This window comes from Carassius auratus, unplaced genomic scaffold (assembly GCF_003368295.1).
Source record: "Carassius auratus strain Wakin unplaced genomic scaffold, ASM336829v1 scaf_tig00216315, whole genome shotgun sequence".
Taxonomy (NCBI): domain Eukaryota; kingdom Metazoa; phylum Chordata; class Actinopteri; order Cypriniformes; family Cyprinidae; genus Carassius; species Carassius auratus.
In genome coordinates, this window is record NW_020528504.1 from 137,956 (window position 1) to 158,904 (window position 20,949).

The window sequence follows — 20,949 nt, forward strand, 5'->3', positions numbered from 1 at the left end:
CAGTTTAAGTCAGTCTAGTAGTACACTGGACACAACAAAGCGCTGAAGTTTGTGTCAATATGTCATAATACGCAGCAGCAGTTTTCTGTCTGGGGTTTACTGTGTCGCACCGTGCTGCATCCAGTGTAGACCATAGATGTGCATATATATATATATATATATATATATATATATATATATATATATATATATATATATATATATATGGAGTTGGCAGCATCACTGATTATAATACAAGTTCTACAGTATTTTGTCGTGCCATACCACTTGCGTCTGGTTTAACATTGGTTTTGCTTTGTTTCACAAAACGAATCGTTGCCTGGGTTTCATACACTTGTGTGGGGTGGAGCTTTAGAAATAAGGGCAAGACCCTTTTGGGGTAGGGGTTTGTTTGTTTTGGTGATATCAACATTGACTACCAGAAATCACTTACTCCACCTTTAATATATTTGCACAGCAAATTGATCAACCGGTTCATTCCCTTTGACGACAGCACACAAGAGCGCAAAATACAGGTCATAAAGAATCTTTAACCATCTGTATATGGATGTATTTGCATTTCTAAAAATAATTTGTTTTCTCCCTACAAAAATATTTCACAACCCTTAGTCATGCGTTTTCAGAAGGTGTGCAAGTATAACATAAATTCAACCATCTGCACCTGCAGATGCACTGTGGTGATGTTAGCAAAATGTTGTGGAAAATCTTAAAATGTGTTAAAAACGCATACACAATCGGAATATGATTAATATTTTATATTCACTTTTCTATTATTTGTGCATGGTCAGTAAAGGAGTTTTTTTTTTTTTTTTTTTTTACTGAATCCTACAGTAAATAGATTCATACAATCATTCCAGACCAGACGTCAAAAGTCATAGAGGCCAAACACATCTGATCCAAACTAGCATTGCATATGTATTTCACTGACATATAAGGCTTCCAGCAGTTTCAGCAGGGACGGTTATGCTAAACTCTTAGGACACATGGTCTGGCTCAGGTTCCTGTTAGTGGGTGGTAAAATTTAGGTTTTATTTGAGTCCTGAATATATTTGACTAGTGTCAGAAAGGATTTCCATTCAGCAGACACTGATGGCACCAGAGGGGCTACTTCTGGTTTTCTACAGCATAAAACTTGAAATATCAGCTCCAGCAGTAGCATTAGCTTGTGTATGCTAGACAGGTGTTGTTCGCGTAAGTGTGCACAACATGTTCTTCGACTCCCGGTTTTCCATTCCTGGGCATTTCCCTGGAAAAATCAAGCATATTCTTTCTGTCAGTTTTATTTGACCACCTGTATTCCGCTTGTGCTGTGTGTATGCGCTGGATCTGTTTGTGTGTGTCCTGTCAGTATTTGTAAGTGTTCCCAGATATATTTACCATGACTGTGTGCGTGTGATATTCGCTCGAGATCCTATTCCCTCTAAAGGGACCGTGGCTTGTGCCGTGCGTATTTGTCTAAGTGTAATAGAGGTCATCGACTGCGGACTCCGCTGCTCCCTGGAGGGTGCTGAAAGAGCACTGCACTGACAAATGCCATTCCACTTGCTATTGTGTACATATAACTGTTATAGTGGTTCAACAAACACGTTTGAACACAGGCGAAGACAAGCTTTGTTTTGGGCTGCCTTGCTGACTGCTTGCTAAATGAAATGAACCTCGTGAATGCAAATCTCAACTCAGTTGTTTAAAGTAGAATTTGATTGTTAGCATGTTGCTAAGCTAACAGTGAATAGGATCATATAGGGTTTATTTAGCATTAAAAACCATTTAGTTGTACACTTGAATATTTATACACCATAAAGCATACTGTTTTGGTTAAAAATTATTTTATGTGAGAGAAAAGACCACAGACCACGGGGTGCTACGAGAGACGTGAAACCAGCACAGCACAGCACAGCTTCTTTCTTACTCAGACGATAGTCAAATATACTGTACAGTTTAAGCAGTTATTATGCTAAACATTTTATGGTATAATGACATGACTCACCCGGCAGAATCAAGCATTCGAGAGAACTGTATATTAAGCATGAAAATGTTTGCACACATAGGATATTTTTTTATTATTTTTTTTTTTTGTCAGTATTAAATGACTAAGACTAAGACTAGATCAAAAATGCCTGCCAAAATTAACACTGGTTTGAACGAGCCATTTTAGGGGGGCATTGCTTAACTATGATAAAGAATATCTCTTTGGATTTGAGACTTTACTCTTTGCAACTTTATAGATCTTCTTTATGCACCAAGAGCTTGTAACACTCCAAAAAGGAAGTTAAAATTGAAATTGCATCATATGACCCCTTTAATGATTCATCTGATGCATTTATGATAATTAATGCTTTCTTCTTTTTGGAACAACCTGCATTAAAGAGTGAACTCGTGTCGCCTTATAATGCCGCCCAGGTTTGGCGCTCATAACATTTTGGATCTGATTTACAGACTCAGTGTTTTATGCACACATGTACTGTGAGAATTTTCCCAGAATGGCATCATTTGGCAGACTCGCAGCAAGTAAATGCAGTAAATAACTTTGATGAGAAAACAATTCAACGGTGATACTAATTTCTTAGCTCTGTGATTCAACAAGAAACAGTCACTGATCACTGATTTCATGAAATCTTTTCACACAAATAAGTAAGAATAGAACTTGCTTCAGTGATACCAGGGTATTGTACATGGTTGTAAGGATGTTGCTATGCAGATAATAAGGTTTATGATTTTCAGTGAATCATAATGTCTATATGATTTTCTGGTATTGTGTAAATGTCTTTCTTCTGTAAGCCATCTGTACCACAAACATGTTTGTTAAAATCTATAAAAATATAAAAGTATAAAAAGAAATACCAGAAATCCAGTTTCATTATAGGGTTTCTTGAATATTTTTTTCTTATATTGCATCATAATTCCTGACATTTTAGATACAAATGTCAGATTTCCTGATGGGCGTCTGGGTTACATGTTCTTTGGCATTTCTAAATTCATAATGTACCTCTGTCATATGTTGCCATCACTTATTTTATATCCATCTGTGCTTTCAGAAACATGTATATGTGCTATATTTTATTGTGTGTGTGAGTCATGTGCGATAATGTTTGTTCATGACCTTTATCACGTGTGCACTGTCGGTCAGGAATTCGGTATCGTATTTTTTAGCAGTGTAAATCATATTTTATTATGTGTGTGTGAATGTGTAAAAAAAGGAAATAACAATGTATGTGCAATTATGCATATATAAATTTGTAAGTGTGTGTGTGCGTTCTTGACTGCCTCATTAGCTGCTCGGTCTGCTAGCTGTGTCTTTATTCTCGTTTTATGTGTTCAGGTTTAGGGATTCACCTGAGATTAATTTGCAGTCTTGGGCCGCTCGCTGTCCCTCTTCCAATCCATAATTCAGCAGCAGTGTGGCTCTCTCCCTGACACCTGCCGCACCAGGACCCAGGCAGAGTGAAATATTCACTACAGATCATCACACCACAGCCGTTCGCCCTTATTAACCAGCCCCTTATCCATCTGGAACGCTACATCGTGGGCTGAAAACGGGAGAAATCGGAGACCAAGTGTGTGCATGAGGAGATATTAAAATCAATCATCCGCTCTTATGTCATCCCTCTATGTTGAGCTGCTCTAATCATACAGCAGTCATTAATCATTTCAGGAGGTTGATGTAATATCCTGTGACAGCCGTCTGCGCTTGAGCGTAATGTCTTTATCGTGCTGTTGTTAAGGTTTATCTTCAGGCAAAGTGTAGGAATAGGATGAGGCTTTTTGCTTTTTAATAAAGCAGACTGTGCTTTTGAAATTGTTAGCATAATATTGCTTATCAATTCAGTAAATGCAGTCTCAATTTCAATATTTTATGTGTTTTATCTTTACTGAAAGTGCTGAAGTGTTTGGATCGGTGTAATGAGGGCTTTAGGACTAAATTAATTTTAAATATGCAGATACTCATGAATATTTGAATTGGAGTTGTTTTGTTGATGATTTGGTTTGCTAAAAGCTGTTCTGCAACAGTCTGTGCACACCGTTTATATTATTGGTTACTTTTTTTTTGGTTTCATTGCTGATTTTATTGATGGGAATATGCATAATGGAAGGAAAGATGTTCCAGATAGTCAAACCGGGCTCGAACTCAGCTCAGTGTTTTGAGTGTTTACTAAAACTATCAAAAATATTTTGGTTAATTAAAATAAAGCCGAAAAATCAACTGAAATAAAATGAAATAAAGTACCATCTTTACTGTCAACGCCAATTTTTAACATACAGTAGATGTGAAAATCGCAATTAATGAACACTTTCAAATACAGACCTAAGGCATTTCAAAAAATGAAAATGTAAAACGTTCTAGAAATTTGAGTTTACTGTGAGGAAAATGTACTGTAATAAAAATGTATATTTTATATAAAATAAATATTTTTCAAAATAATTGGAATCTATCTAATCCATAAAATCAAAGCCACGTCTAACTAAGCTGTATTCCAAATTTGAAGTTGATATCACAAAATTGCTGTTCCTGTGAGAAAAAATAGCCAATGGTTGGGTAGGTAGGTATGTATGCATTTAGTTAATTATATTTTACAACTTCAGTATCAGCAATAGTTATAATTACTGCATGTTGTTGCTTTATGTATACGGATATAACATATAAAAATACACTGTACAATCATGCATGCTATAGTATTCTTACAATCATAAAGCCAAGAGAGAATGAAAGATAAGCAAAAGATCTCTCAGTTTTGCCTCAAAATATGCTGACTTTATCAGTGAGCATCTGCAGTCTTGTTGCGATAGTGGCTCTGGGGCTCCGACACACATTTGGTATTCTTACAGTGAGATGGACAGATTCCTATTAGCATTCCGCACCCCGGAGGACTCGGGTCGGGGGAACGTGGGTGCCAGCTCAAACACTGTTGGGTGTGTGAGAAGGGTCGAGGGCAGCCACGCAGAACGAACAATTCTTCCTCAATTGTCCAACACATAGTCATAATGAGAAAACATTGATTGTAAACAAAGGAGGCACGGTAATTGGGACTCCATGGGGTAAGTGTCAGGACTCGACCCAGTGGACCGCAATGGGGCTCTCGGATAAAAATGGCTGCTTATTCAAAGTGAGATGCGTGAATGTACTGCTAAAGAGAAAGTAGTGTTACACGTACAACAAGTTGTTTTATTTTATTGCCCCTTTACAATTATGTCAACTTTGTTGTATAATATATATATTACATGTTCATGTCAAGTCTTTTATTTATCATATATTTCAAAGTACTTAAATTGAATAATGGTTTAATTAAACAATGGAAAATGGCTTTGAAAATGGATAATGGTAGTAGTATTTCTGTTTTTATGGTGAAAAAAATAAAAAAAATCTTCCATCGTAGCAGCTGCTTTTGCATGTTGCCAGAAGTGGTTTATGTGATATTTATGGAGCAGTGTCATTTCATGGAGTTGTTGATCTGAAGGGGAAATGACAGATGGAGAAATTAAGTTTCTTTGTTCATTATGTCTGAATGAGTCTTTGTGTCAGTGACTGAGGGGGAAAAACAACTAAAAAAGAACCATTCTGAATTCTATCATGTTTTTAAAGACATTATTCTTTGTGTATATGAATAGGCATAATGAGATGGCAGTGAATTAGTACTCCACAGTGGCTTTTGAAACATCCGTGGGGATTTTTTTCATGTAAATATCAGCTTTTCAAGCGGAGCGCTGAACATTTGGTGTGTAGTGTGTTTGTGATGATATAGATGCAGCGTTATAAATCAGTGCTTGAGTGTGATGTCTGACAGCGGGAGATTTTTGACCGTGATTCTGCTTGTTGTTTTCTCACAGAGCTATTACTCTGGACAATACGCTGGTCATCCTGTCCACCGTGGCCCCAGATGCTGGAAGATACTACGTACAAGCTGTAAATGACAAGAACGGCGAAAACAAGACTGGCCAGCCCATAACACTGTCTGTGGAAAGTAAGTCAGCAGAGATTTAGAAGTTACGCTTGGATGTCCTCCTGTGGGCTAAAATGTATTATCATTTTTACAAATGATTATATCACAGGTGCCAACTACTGTAGTAAAACTAGGGATTTGCATATATTAAAATTTGGACCAATAATTTTCATGTTATTGCCAATATTGTTTTTGAAAATATATAAAAAAAAAGTATTTAAAATTTAATTAGGAAAGAATTTTATACAATAATTAAATTCTAAATTTGTTTATAGTAAAATAAATAAATGCACACTCACACATTACATTTTTTTTATAAACAAATGTATTTATATAAAAAAACACTAGAACCTACTAAAAAACTATGTTTGAAAGTTAGAATGGATATATTGCTCGTTCCTATCTGCGATGAAAATAAATTTAATCGATGTTTCAGTTTAAGGTTGTATATATTTTTTTTATTAACATATATATATATATATATATATATATATATATATATATATATATATATATATATATATATATATATATATATATATATATATATATATAACACATTTTTGCTAATATTACAATAAATGTATGTATTTATTAACTTTAATACTGTAACACTTGAAAGTTCAAATACATATGTATATATTTCTGTTCTCAATTCCTCGTGTTCAAATGCAAAAGAATGGAATTAACCCTGTAAATATAACAAAGTTTTGAATCTTGCCTTTCTGTTTTAGACAACATGCTGATTATATGAACATATAAATCTGTGAACAACAGGCTATAGACAAATACATATTAGCCTCTGTCTGTGACAGTGCTTTTTTTCACTCTCGCAGCATCTGCAGCGAGAATATTAACAGTTATGGATTGTATTTTGTGAGAGTTTCAGTATATCAGATTCTCCCAGCAAACCAGGATATGATATTTTTGAGTCTAATACGGGAGGAACTAAAGAATGGTGCAGAGACAGCGAGAAGATTAGAGATCGTGGGTGGTGTGTGTGTGTGTGTGTGTGTAGAGGGCAGTTCTTTCCAGAAGCTGTAGTTGAATATCAGTGCTTTGCAGAGACTGTCTCTGACAGAGCTCCACACACACACACACACATAACTGCCCTGAGAGCAGAGATATAAGTTCCTCTTCCAAACTCAAACCTGTCACACTTGCTGTAACACATACAATATATCGGCTGGGCACTTCCTACATCAGGACACACTCACACCTGAAGATGACAGATCGGAGTTCTATTAAAAAACACTCACTCGATAATGTCCTTTACCTGTGTGTCATAACAGACTCGCTCAAGCTCTCATCATTTTCTCATTCTCACATTTCTCTTCTGCTGTAGATGTTGGTGGTCCCGCAGACCCCATCGCTCCCACCATTGTCATCCCGCCGAGGAACACCAGCGTCATCTCCGGCACCTCTGAGGTCACCATGGAGTGTGTGGCCAATGCTAGGTGACCGACCTCTGATTCCTCCACAGTTTGAATGAAAGGAAAATGACTTTAATTATGGTGATTACGAGGCGAGCGGTGAATTGAAATCTGTCACAATTCTGTCTGTTTTTATTCGATTTCTCACCACTTTTCTGCAATTATTTCATGTGACGTACAGACTCCATTGAAGCTTATTCTTATGTTTTTTTGGTGTTTATGAACTACATTTTTACGATTTTTTTTTTTTTTTTTTTTTTTTTTTAAATGCTAAAGTAATATATGAATGTTCTGGAGTTGACAGAATCCATGACATGCTATTAATTACAAAAGACAAAAACTGTATACAGCTTTTAAAATAGTGTTTTACAAAGTGCTTCAAATACACAGATATTTACATAGCAGTTTCACATTTTGATGGATGGAGAAAAACAAAATAAGAGCACATGGAAATAAAAGGAACAAGCAAGCATTTGCATAATTCAATAAATTATGTTTAACAATAATCTTTTTCAACACCATTTTAATTCTCTGTCAGGCCACTAATAAAGCTGAGCATCAGCTGGAAGAAGGACGGTGTTCCGGTGAGGAGTGGACTGAGTGATTTTAACCGTAGACTGACGGTGTTGAGTCCAGTGGTCAGTGATTCTGGCTTCTACGAGTGTGAAGCTGTCCTCCGCAGCAGCAGCGTTCCCTCTGTCAGCGCTGGAAGCGTACCTACATGTGCTCGGTAATACACAATTACACACCAGTTTTTTCTTAGTGTAAATAAATCCACAAGTTCATTCGAAAATCCATGAATGGCATCTTTTGTGCCATATTCTTTCTTTCTGTGGCAGTTTATAAAATGTATTTCCCCCTAAAAGTGCATTGTGTAGATTTTACAAGTTGCCTTTGGAACTGTACTTTTGAGACTATAATTGAAAATCTCCTCTGTTTTGATCAGCTATCCTCACCATGCTTTTGTTCATTATAGCAGGAGATTGCATACTAAAAAAAAGTGCTGATATACAAATGTTCCACTGTAAAAAATAAATAAATAAATCATGTTCAGACTAATATTCTGCTCGTTATAATCAGTGTGCTGAGTCAACCTCTTCAATTCAGCACAAAAATCTATATTCACTGAGCAACAGTGGACATGGTGAAGCTAATGAGCATGTGCAGAAGAAAAGAAGCCAAATAAACAGAAAATACTGTAAAAAGACAATGCAGCAAAGCTTCACTTGGGTGACATTTCAGTCATACATTGTGCCTGTAGCTCTAATAAAAGCACTGAAGTTTTAATGAGTACTTTTTTTAGCAAGAATGCATTTAAAAATACATTAGAAAAATGTGACTAGTCACTATATACAGTGTATGTCCCCTTTAGGGCCATTTTTCTATCTATATCTCTATGGAAATGTTCTGTTATCAGAGTGAAATCAAAAGCCTGAATATGATGTTTTCAAAAATCCAACAGCAGTCCTGTTTATTTGAAAAATGTTCAAGCTTGCTTGCTGTGTTGTCTGTCTGTGGTGTTTTTCTCTCAAGTGCACATGTGGAGGTCACAACCCTCTCTCTCTCTCGCTTCCTCTTTCTTTCCCGCAGAACCGCCTCAGTTTGTGAAGGAACCAGAAAAACACATCACAGCTGAGATGGAAAAAGTAGTGGACATTCCCTGCCAGGCCAGAGGTGAGACACCTTCTGACATCTCATCCTAATGAGGTTTTTCAAGCATCAAGTCATTTTTCTGACAGCAGCATGCTGCACAAACCACCCACAGTTAATCAGAACAGACTCACACACACATTATATATAATATTGTTTTCAATTAGTTTAATATTGAATAAATTATACATTTATACATTAAATGACATAAAATAATATATTATAAACATTAAATATAATAATTTAAGAATTATGCATGCAGTTTGTTTTAAAATATAATAAATATATATTAAATTGATACATACATTTAGAAAGATAAAATTAAAAAATATCTTAAAATTTGTTTAATTTTTATTCAGTTTATGTATTAAGAAATTTAATAATTTATTAATAGTTAATAGCTAAATTAATCAGAATAAAGTATATATATATATATATATATAATGTAATAAATTATAATATATTTATCTTTATACATTTTAAATTATATTTCAGATATTATTATTACATTATTATATTTATTATTTATAATATTTTATTGTTTAATTCATATTATTTATATATCATTATCCCGTATTTTCTTAATTCAACTGGTTTTCTTTACATATATGCCTGTTCGTCTCAGGTGTGCCTCAGCCTGATATCGTGTGGTACAAGGATGCAGTACCCATAAGCCCCGTGAAGACCCCACGCTACAGAGTGCTGGCAGGAGGTAGTCTCCAGGTTAACGGTCTTCTGCCCGATGACACCGGAATGTTCCAGTGCTTCGCCCGCAACCAGGCCGGAGAGGTGCAGACCAACACCTACCTCGCCGTTACGAGTGAGTTCATCCGTCTATCCCTCTCTACACCTTTCCTCTCTGCCTCGCATGCTCTCATACACTAATGCACAAATACATGTGCACATTTATTTCCTCTGCCTCTCTCTCCGTCTGTCTCTTTTTCTCGCAATCAGAAAGGCTTTGAATCCCACACCAACAATGGCTTTCTGTCTTTCTTTCTTCCAGTCTTCGTTCTCTCGTGTGTCGCTGATGTGCTTTTTGTCGGCATGCTAAAGCTGCGATTAATACCCCCGTTGTGAGGAAGAGTTGTGAGGAGGAGAGAGACCGACAGAGAGACAGGGAGAGATAAAGAGGGCTTTTATAGAGGACTGACTGAGCTTATCTTGCCGCTCAGAGACACATAGAGCTCTCTGAAACACTAAACACCAGAGCTAGCCGCTGTTTACCTCTGCTTACTGCTCATGGATATGGACAATACTGAAGTTAGAGGGGTAGTTTATCCAAAATGAAAATCTTGCCATGTCGTTCCAAACCTGTATGACTTGCTTTCTTCTGTGAAACACAAAAGGTGATATTTTGGGGAACTGATTTTGCCCAAACAATGGAAGTCAGTGGGGTCCAAAACAATCAAATATGTGACCCTGGATCACAAAACCAGTCTGAAGAAGCGCGGGTATATTTGTATATTTAAACTTGTACGTTGTATTATCGAGTTTTCTTTTACGCCAAAAATCTTTAGGTTATTAAGTAAAATGAAGATATTTTGCAAATTTCCAACCATAAATATATCAAAATGTATTTGTTTATAAATAATATATATTGCTAAGGACTTAATCTGGACAACTTTTAAGGTGATTTTCTCAATATTTATTTTATTTATTTAATTTTTTTTTTTTTTTGTATTTGCACCCTCAGATTCCAGATTTTCAAACAGATGAATCTCAGCCAAATATTGTCCCAGCCTAACAAACCATACATCAATGGAAAGCATATTTTATTCAAATTTTATACTGTTTTTTTTTGGGGGGGGGGGGGTGGAGGGGGTCCAGGTCCCATATAAGCTTTTGTTCTCCACAGAAGAAAATGTAAGTCATACAGGTTAGGAATGAAATGAGGGTGAATCAGTAATGACACAATTACAATTTTTTTAGGTGAACTATTCCTTAAGTATTTTTACCCGATCTGGAAGTTGCGAGGAACTGTTTATTCGCCCACCTCCAAAATCCCAATTTAACTTACTTGTCTACATTTCCCAGTATATTGTTTTTTTTTTCCTTTTTTTTTTTCTGTTGTTGAACTTTTGTTTCAGACCTGCTTTCATGCTTTTGTTTTCTTTACTTGTTTGGTTTTTCAGCCGGGCTTTGATCCACGGGAATGGAGTTTTGTGTGATTTCCCAGCTCTTGCGAATGCAAGGAGGTGTTTGAACTTGCGTGTGCCGTTGTACGTCTCTGTTTCTCATGTAGTTGCTGTGCTTCTCTCGCAGGCATAGCACCGAACATCACAGCAGGGCCTTCCGACAGCACTGTGATTGACGGCATGTCAGTTATCCTGCACTGTGAGACCTCAGGAGCACCCCGTCCTGCCATCACCTGGCAGAAAGGTGAAGAACACATCCTTCATTGTCTCCACTCACACATTTGAGAGGAACAACTACAGAATGTCAGCTCCCAGGCTGCACTTCACCTCGGAGCCTCTCTGTTCCTCTGTTCTGAGTCACATTGAAAAATATTTGACATAGGCTACAATTATGCAAATAGAGATAAAAAAAGATATTGTATGTATGTACAATACAGTTTGAGGTCATGCCGGAGCAGAAGGATACTTTAAATGATTAATTCACCCAAAAAGGAAAATTCTGTCATTGTTTACTCACCCGTCTGTTTTTTCCGAATCCACATGTCATTTCCTGTGGAACACAAAAGAATTGTCTTTGTCCCTCTTGTCTACACATTTATAATGAATTGGAATCAAGGCTGCCAAGCTTCGAAAAGTCTATATGACTCCTCACCATTTTTGAAACCATGCTCTGATACCATAAAACAGCTTTTTGTGAGCAGTGGACTCAAATTTAAGTCATTTTATCCATTGAAAAAATCTTCCTAGCTCTTTTGGTATAGAAATATCTGATTAGTAAACAAATAATTCAGTTGAGTCAGAGCTTTTCAATGAATCAGTTGCAGCTCACTGGAAGGGAACATTCAGTTCGGCATAACTCAAAATTGCAGGCAGTTTCTCACACAAAACTAAAGCATGACTTCAGAAGACTTGGAATATAGCACATGAGTCATATTGACCACCTTTATTATAGTTTTATAGTGCCTTTGTGTCCTTTCTGAAGCTTGAATACCTCACTCAATATCCTTCTCACAGTATTGACTGAATTTTTGATTTCCCTTATAAAATAATCCTCTGAAAAAGTGATTTTGTGTTCTTTCATTTTTTTGTTTTGAAACTCTATTGTGAATGGAGATCTTGTAGCCTTAAACTAGATAGTTGAATAAAGATGTCTTTTAAAAATATTAATATAATATACTATATTATAGTATAGTATAATATAATATAGTATAATATAATATAATCAATTTTAATATTATAATATATTTTCATTTATTAAATCATAATATTTAATTACATAAATAATAAAAAATTGCTTAAGTTTTTATTATAGGTTTATAAATATGATTTAATATATATTTTTTCTCTCTTTTTCTTTTAAATAAGCTTTATTTTTTGTTATGCTTGTATACTTGGTTTCTTTTATATTGGTTTATATAAACCAAATTGCATGATATGGATTAAGACCGTAACAAAAATGACACTTATGTATATATGTATGTCTGGGTATGTTCTCCACAGGGGAACGAGTGCTGGCAAGCGGTTCGGTTCAGCTCCCACGGTTCACTCTCCTGGAGTCAGGAAGTTTACTCATAAGCCCCTCCCACTTATCGGACGCCGGCACCTACACCTGCATGGCCAGCAACTCCCGAGGCATAGACGAGGCCTCAGCCGACCTCGTGGTGTGGGGTGAGTGAGCGTGTGTGTGTTTTGAAGTGTATAGATCACAGACTGTCTTTGTACTTTAGGATGTCCATGCTTAAGTGCGTTTGCATGTTCGTGTAATACACCTGTGTATATGCTGATTTGCATTTCCTTTGTTTTATCAAACAGCACGTACACGCATCACTAATCCTCCTCAGGATCAGAGTGTCATCAAAGGAACAAAAGCCACCATGACCTGCGGTGTGACACATGACCCCAGTGTCTCAGTCAGGTGCGCCCACATACATTTGACTGCAAATAATTGTAGTAAACACAAAAGCTTAGCATTTTTTTAAACTACTTTTATGCTAATGCAACCATGTGGGTGGAGAAAAATAACATTATTTAGCTAGATGTTTACATTTTTTGAAAAAAATAAAATGTTTTATGAATGCTTTGTAGGGCATTACTTTGCAGTTGCTAAGGAATTTTAGTGCATTGCTTTGCAGTCCTAAGGTGTCTTTAATATTATTTAGTCCCTAAATACTCTAATTTTAGGTTTAAAAAGCAAAATCAGACTTCCAACTTGATATTTTATTGTATTTACATAGTAGTTAAAGTAATGATTCATCAGCGTTCTAATATGGGTTGCTACTGTGTTGTTGTTTTTTTGGTGATTTTGGTTCTGGGTCATTGCTTGGTCACTACTAGGTGGATTCTAGTTAATGATACACCGATCATGATTTTCATTGGCTGATTCAGATTTTTTTACAAGCTAATTGCCCGATACCGATCCTGAGTTTTTCTCTTTGTTTGAGGAAATTTATAAGTTGCTTATTTGTTCTATAACAACTAAACTATGGCTGCATGATAAATCGCATGCAATTTTTAATGCACATTTAATGTGCACCCCTAAACTAAACTGCAAAATATCTGTAGAGATTTGAAATTAGAGGCAACCATTGCATTTTCATCACTATCCAAACTAAAATGTAACACACATGTAGCACGAGCACTTTTTTAAAATGAGATACTTTTATAATAATTGCATAATTTCACGCTTTAAAGCAAAAACAGAGTTTTGTGAAACTATGCAACAACAGCAATAAAGTGTTTCCTTGGTTGCTGCTGTAAACTAAGCAGCGCTGCACATATAAATATGCTTTTACACAAAACAATTGATTGGCTTATGTTAATTCACGTTAGCATGCTAGGTGGAGCTAACCAACAATGCATTTTTCCTCAAATATGTTTCATGTATATGGATTTAACATCGTCCACTGCTTATTAATATACAGCCAATGATGGCGCTTGGTGTGAATAGCCCAATAAGGATCTATTGTTTTGATTCAAAAGTGTCATGTTTTTGCATTAGTGTGAAAAGACAATAACAGGCATTATACGGAGACAAGAGGAATAGAAAATGCCTGAAGACAGTCAGATCTCTTCAGTTATACATTCATGTAACTCCTCATCCCCACATCAATGGAGCACCGAAGAATGTGTTACAAGGAATATCTCACATCCAACTTGGAATGGAAGTACTTGGAGTTTGAGCACTAGTGATATTGATGCATGCCTTAGCAGTATCATAGTCTGCCATGTTTCACGCCAAATCAAATTCTCATGGATAAAATCGTCTAGCGTTAATGATGCCGCACCAGCGTGAAATCATGAGCCATTACATTATCTCAACATTTACAACCCCCATACAGTTCCCCAGAATCTTTGAATCTGCCTGCAGTCCCAGTGTGCTCAGTTGGAAGTCCACAGCCTCAACCATCTTCCATTACAGCAGTCCGATATCGAGGAGTGATCTGAAGGCAAGATTCAGACTCTCATTAAAAACCTGCAAACTTCCAGGGTTCCTCTCAATGAGAACCTGAACTTCACTAAGTGACGTCTTTTATGGGTGTTTTTTTTTTTTCTTTTCTTCTTTTTTCAGCGATTTAGTCAGTATCCCTCTCTGTCCTCCTTAACCTCCTTCCAAACACCGGTGGAGGCTTTTTACTTATTTTGTAAGGAATGAGGGATGAGAAAGAAGGGCAATTGTGTTAGATGGAAGCAGTAATTGATAGCAGCAGTAAAAGGATTTCCAACAAGCCAGGCCATGATGCAATTAATCACGAGTGTTTGTGAATGCGTATCTGTTTCCAGCGTGTGTGTGAGAGTCTTATCGATTACGCAGAGCTTGGAAACATCTGTTAGAAGCTTCTGATGACCTTGGATGTTCCCTGTACTCTGTACATTGTCTTTGTGATGAATGTAAAATGCGGAACTACATTGTTAAATACACTTCTTCATATACACAGGTGTAATACGATAACTCTGTCTGCCAGACCAGTGACACAAAGCAACTACTACTTTGCAGTCATTGAAATTATAGAATAAATCATCCTATCAAATGTTATCCTTTTGAAAAAAAAAAAAAGTTTCTTTTGGGTGGTTTCATGGGTTTTAGATGGATGCTAGACCAGTTGGACTCCGAAATATGTCCCATTAGAAAGTGCATTGTATTGGATTTGATGTAATCTGTAATTGAATAATTAATAAATGGGTTAAAATGATGGTCACAATAATGGTCTCCAAATGAGCGGATATTTGTAGACTGTTAATATTGTTGGTGTTTGTGTGTGCATTCAGGTTTGTTTGGGAGAAGGAAGGTCAGGTGATCATCCCTCAGTCTCTGCCTCGACTGCGTCTGGATATCAACGGGACGCTGCACATCTCTCAGACTTGGTCAGGTGACATCGGCACATACACCTGCAGAGTGACATCGGTGGGCGGCAATGATTCCCGCAGCGCACACTTACGCGTGAGGTCAGAGATGAAAACCCACTTCCATGATCCTCTGTGCTCTGTTCCCTAGTCCTTCATCTCTTCTGATCATTTCTTTTTGATTTGCTCTCTTCCTGCTCTCTGAATTGTATCTCATTCAGTTTTTCAATATCCCTGTTTATCACCTGCACTCGGCCTCTTTTTCTGTCTCGTTGCCTCCATTTTTTAATTTAATAGAGCAGCAGTTATTGTCTGCTCTCTTTTTTTTTTTCTGTTCATCTTCATTTTTCGGTTCACCCTGTCTCTTTCTTTTTTGTCATGTCTCTTATCGAATGATGCTGTAATCTTATAGTCATTTTATACTCACTCACTCATTTCTACGTTTCAGCACTGTCTAACATTCCCATTCTCTTAAAACTCTTATTTTCTTCATGTCTTATGTAAAGAGAGGAAAAGGAAAAAGTGGTATTCTGTGCTCAATGTGTATGTTGCATTTACAGTTGCTGATGAATGGTTGTGGCTTCTTGTTAAATTCAATAATATTGGTAAAAATAGTTTTAAATGATCCCTTTATGTACTTGTTTCTTTCAGACATTAGATATAATGCTACATGAAGTGCACATTAAATAATCTCAGGTATCGTCTGCCCTGAAAAGACTATCTCACGCTTTTCCACAACATATTGCCCACAGGCAGCTGCCTCATGCCCCTGAGAACCCCAGTGCAGTGTTAAGCACCACAGAAAAGAGAGCTATAAACCTGACGTGGGCCAAACCTTTCGATGGGAACAGCCCTCTCATCCACTACATTCTGGAAGTGTCTGAAAACAGTGAGTAAAGACCCCAAATGTGGATTCTTAAACTTGGGCAAGTTGTGTGACATTGATGTCGATACCTTGTTATGAATTTCAATGATGATGTTCTGAAAGTCATAATAATGTGAAATTAATGTGATATTATTATTATTATTATTATTATTATTATTATTATTATTATTATTATTATTATTATTATTGTTAATATTATTATTATTATTATTATTATTATTATTATTATTATATATATATATATATATATTTTTTTTTTTATTGACAGTGTAAACAGTGTTTAAAATATATGTAAATAATAATAATAATAATAATAATAATAATAATAATAATAATAATTATTATTATTATTATTATTATTATTATTATTATTATTATTATTATTATTATTATTATTATTATTATTAATGTTGTTGTTGTTGTTGTTATAATAATATTATTATAATAATTATCACAATAATTTGTTTAGGATAACAACAACAACAGGAATAATACATGTGCTTATCATCATCATCATCATCATCATAATCATCATCATTATCATTATTATTATTATTATTATTATTATAGTTATTATTTATTTTATTTTTTATTTTTTTGCATTGGTTCATAGAACCATGGAACATGAGAGGTTCTTCAGTGACTTCATAGGACCTTAAGAAGATTGTCCTATGCAAAACCTCTTTTTTATTGTTGGTTTAGTTCTTCACCTAGCTTTTTATGTATTCTTCATTATCTGCTCTACACAGATGCTCCTTGGACAATCCTGTTGGCCAACATCGAGCCGGAGTCGACTGCTGTAACGGTCAATGGGCTCATCCCGGCGCGCTCATACCAGTTCCGCCTGTGTGCCGTCAACGATGTTGGCAAGGGCCAGTTCAGCAAGGAGACTGACCGGTGAGCGGATCGCAGGGTCCTAAAGCCTGCAGAGTACCACTGCTTTGCCCTGTCTGATCATAAAGATAACTCTATCACTCTGTCACAGCATGTGAAAATTGCCTGTACTCTCGTGGGACAGTTTCTATAGGAGGATTTATCTGTCTGAACGCTGTGTGTGTATATGGCTGTATTTTTCTTGGGTGTGTTTATGTGTGTCAATGTATCTTCCAAGGATCAGTGTTATCAAAGCCCTTGGCGTGTAAAGAAATCTTTTCCACACTTAAATTAGACATTCAGCAAATTCCATCCGAATGGCCACAAATCCCTCTAGTTCTCCTGAGGTTTGAGACAAACCTCTTCTAGCTGAGATAATCCAAACTCAGAATATACAGAAGAGAACTGGCCTATATAAGAGATAGAGATCATTTATGACTATATTAGACATTATATATCAGAGATGAACCATTTGCATTTGAATGAAAAGGAGAAACTGACTAGAATGAAAGAAGTCCCACCTTCCAAGTAAAAGAGCCAATGGCTGGTCAGCAGTCTCATTGTTTGGTGTTTGTGATTGTTCCAGACTGGACCAATCTGAAAAAAAAAAAAAAAAAAAATTTGAATGTTATTTTAACATAAAAACTAAGTTTACAATACAGTAATGTCCGTATTGCTAATTTGAAATTGCATTTTCTTTCATGAATTGCATTCATCTGAAGCTCCTGGTCTTAATTTATATTTGACAACATTTTGGAATGTTATATTAGCATTTTTATAATGTTAAATATTATCTTGTGTTAATCTTAAAATATTATCTTTTGTTTAGTGATCAACCGATTGAAAGCAATATAGCAATATGGGCCAATATTTGGCATTTACAAAGAATGTAAATGGTATAAAAATATACCATTACCTGGTCTTTGAGGAATTTTTATTTTTACCAGTATATAATGATTAAGATTATAACTTGAATTTAAAATTATTTGTTTATTAGTGAAAAATACTATAATAGGATTACAGAATTTAGAAGTTTTATTATTATTATTATTATTATTATTATTATTATTATTATTATTATTATTATTATTATTATTATTATTATTAATACATTTTTTGATTGAGTCGTAAAAAAAATTTCGGACCCACTATATATTAAATGGCCTTAACTACTATGTACTTACATTTTAATTAATAATTTAGTACGACATACTTATTGTGTACATACATGTTTTTACATTGTACTTATGTATATAAAAAAACTACATGTAATTACATCTGTATTCAATTTATGTAATTACATTTATAATTACACTGTTGACCCATACTTTACACCTTAAACTTACCCATACCTCCAAGCCTCTCCCTAACCTTACCCCTATCCCACCTCAATAGCAGAAAAAGTATTTTACAATACAATATGAACACAATATGTACATTGTACTTATTTATTTATGTAAATACATAGTAGTTAAGGCCACCTAATATAAAGTGGGACCAAATTTTCTTTCTAATTTATTTAATATTTTGTCCAATAAATATACATTTCTTTGCCTTCTAAATGTCCTTTATCTTTAAATTAAATAGTGTTATTTATATCGGCTTTATATTGACCATCAAAAAATCCATATTGGTTGATCCCTGCTCGTGTTTATCTTCTTTCCTCCAGGGTGTCTCTTCCAGAGGAGCCGCCCAGCGCTCCGCCTCAGAACGTCATCGCCAGCGGCCGCACAAACCAGTCCATCATGATTCAGTGGCAGCCACCACCAGAAAGCCACCAAAACGGCATCCTGAGAGGATACATCATCCGGTGAGACGTTTACGCATGTCTGGGCTCTTTACATTATCTTAAACCCTTTTCGGTTTTTGCACTTGTTTCACTCTTATTTTTTTTGTAATGTGTTTTTTCCAAAGCCATGCCAATGAGACTCTTTTCCAGCCGGTCTAGATTCTCTTTCCCCACAGCTGGTTTGTGGGTGAATTCGATTGTATTGTATTATTTCAAGGCTACTTCAGGATTTGAGCACTTCAGGGCTTTTTCCTTGCTGTCAGTAATGACAGTGAAATGGACTTTTTGTTCATTTATTTATATATTTTTCCTGTTCATCACTGAAGAAAGCTGAAGGCCGTTTTTGGTATTGCAAACATAAGTAATGGTACCTGACCTTGGTCGCCCCATGTGGTCCTCAGCACAGTTCAGGAAAAACACACAGAATGCTATGAAATTTCTGGAGTAGTTCTCTGTCGCTCTCTGTTGCTTACAGATGGTACTGCTGGACATAAACCCGTCAGATCTGATTATGAAGAGTAGATGACAAGGTGTATTTTAGAGATGTTTATCAGACTGTAATCTGGAGGAAATTCTCTGCCCTGTCAAAGCTCTCTATATGTTAAGATCAGAAATCTCTGCACCTGTCCTCGACAGTAACAATATGACCATCTGCTAATCTCAGGTATCGTCTGACCGGTCTGCCTGTGGATATCCAGTATAAAAATATCTCTAACCCTGATCTCACCAACCTGCTGCTGGAGGATCTCATCATCTGGACGAATTATGAAATTGAGGTGGCAGCATATAACGGAGCTGGACTGGGTGTTTACTCCCATAAAGTCACAGAGTGGACACTCCAAGGAGGTGAGGGGTTAGATCCCATTCAGAAGTTTGGGATCAGTAAAATCGATTGATTTGAATACCTTTATTCTTAAAATGTTTGAAATTACAGAAAAGTCATTCAGTGAATTTAAAATTTACATTTATCAAACAATCCTGAAAAAAGTATATATCACAGTTTGCAGGAAAAAAAAAAAGAAAAGAAACAGCAAAACTATTTTTAACATTCATAATAATAATAAGTACCAGATCATATTAACATATTAGAATTAAAATGGCTGGCAAAAAAAAAAACCCTGAAAAAAATAAAATACATAAAAAAAAATATATATATATATATATATATATATATATATATATATATATATATATATATTGTCTTCTATTTTAATTAGTGCTGTCAATCGATTAAAAAAAAAAAACTAATTAATCGCACAATTTTTTAAAATTAATCGCGATTAATCGCGATTAATCGCAATTAAAAGACTGAAACTTTTTGGATATGTAAATGTAAAATGTAAATAATTAATGTAAACTCAAGACAAAGAAACTATTTAAATTCAAAATATGATTGTTTATTGGAATTTTTGTTTAACTTGTAACACAGATTTTCTCATGTAAACAACATACCTGCAATAAACCATCAATATCCTCCAAATTAACTGTTGGCTTGAAAGCCATATTTATTACAGAAATAAAAACACAAGCATGTAAGTACCATTTGAATTTCAAAACAATCAATGCCAATAAAAAACAAAAATGATTTCCATGTTGAATTCTAAGTGGACTGCAAAAAAATTCCAAAGTATAGTCATTGCCAGTGCTTTAAGTGGGCCGGTATGCACTGGTACTCAGTACCGCCACTTCCAAATATAGCTCTTGAGCGTACCGCCACCTCTTTGTGCGCCCAGAACGTGCTTGTAGCGTACCGGTACGCTCATTTGGACATCTGTTTTAATAGAGGTTTTAATCTTTTACCTGCACTGCCGATTTTCAGAGCGCCCTTCACAATGCAAGCTTCCTAATTCATCCCACCCAGAGCAGAAACTACATTACCCATTCACCCTTAAGTTATACAAGT

At 35.5% G+C, this 20,949-nt stretch overlaps 1 protein-coding gene across 1 annotated transcript in view; it reads left to right on the top strand.

Moving 5' to 3' along the window:
* Positions 1–20,949, top strand: part of LOC113097483 (protein sidekick-2-like) — a 72,482-nt gene that overhangs the window by 17,530 nt on the left and 34,003 nt on the right. The window contains 14 exon segments of the mRNA XM_026262703.1: positions 5,824–5,957; positions 7,282–7,393; positions 7,908–8,079; positions 8,081–8,099; positions 8,960–9,043; positions 9,645–9,839; positions 11,285–11,401; positions 12,658–12,825; positions 12,970–13,072; positions 15,424–15,600; positions 16,251–16,387; positions 17,134–17,281; positions 18,927–19,067; positions 19,711–19,892. Coding sequence (XP_026118488.1) covers positions 5,824–5,957; positions 7,282–7,393; positions 7,908–8,079; positions 8,081–8,099; positions 8,960–9,043; positions 9,645–9,839; positions 11,285–11,401; positions 12,658–12,825; positions 12,970–13,072; positions 15,424–15,600; positions 16,251–16,387; positions 17,134–17,281; positions 18,927–19,067; positions 19,711–19,892 — 1,889 coding nt within the window.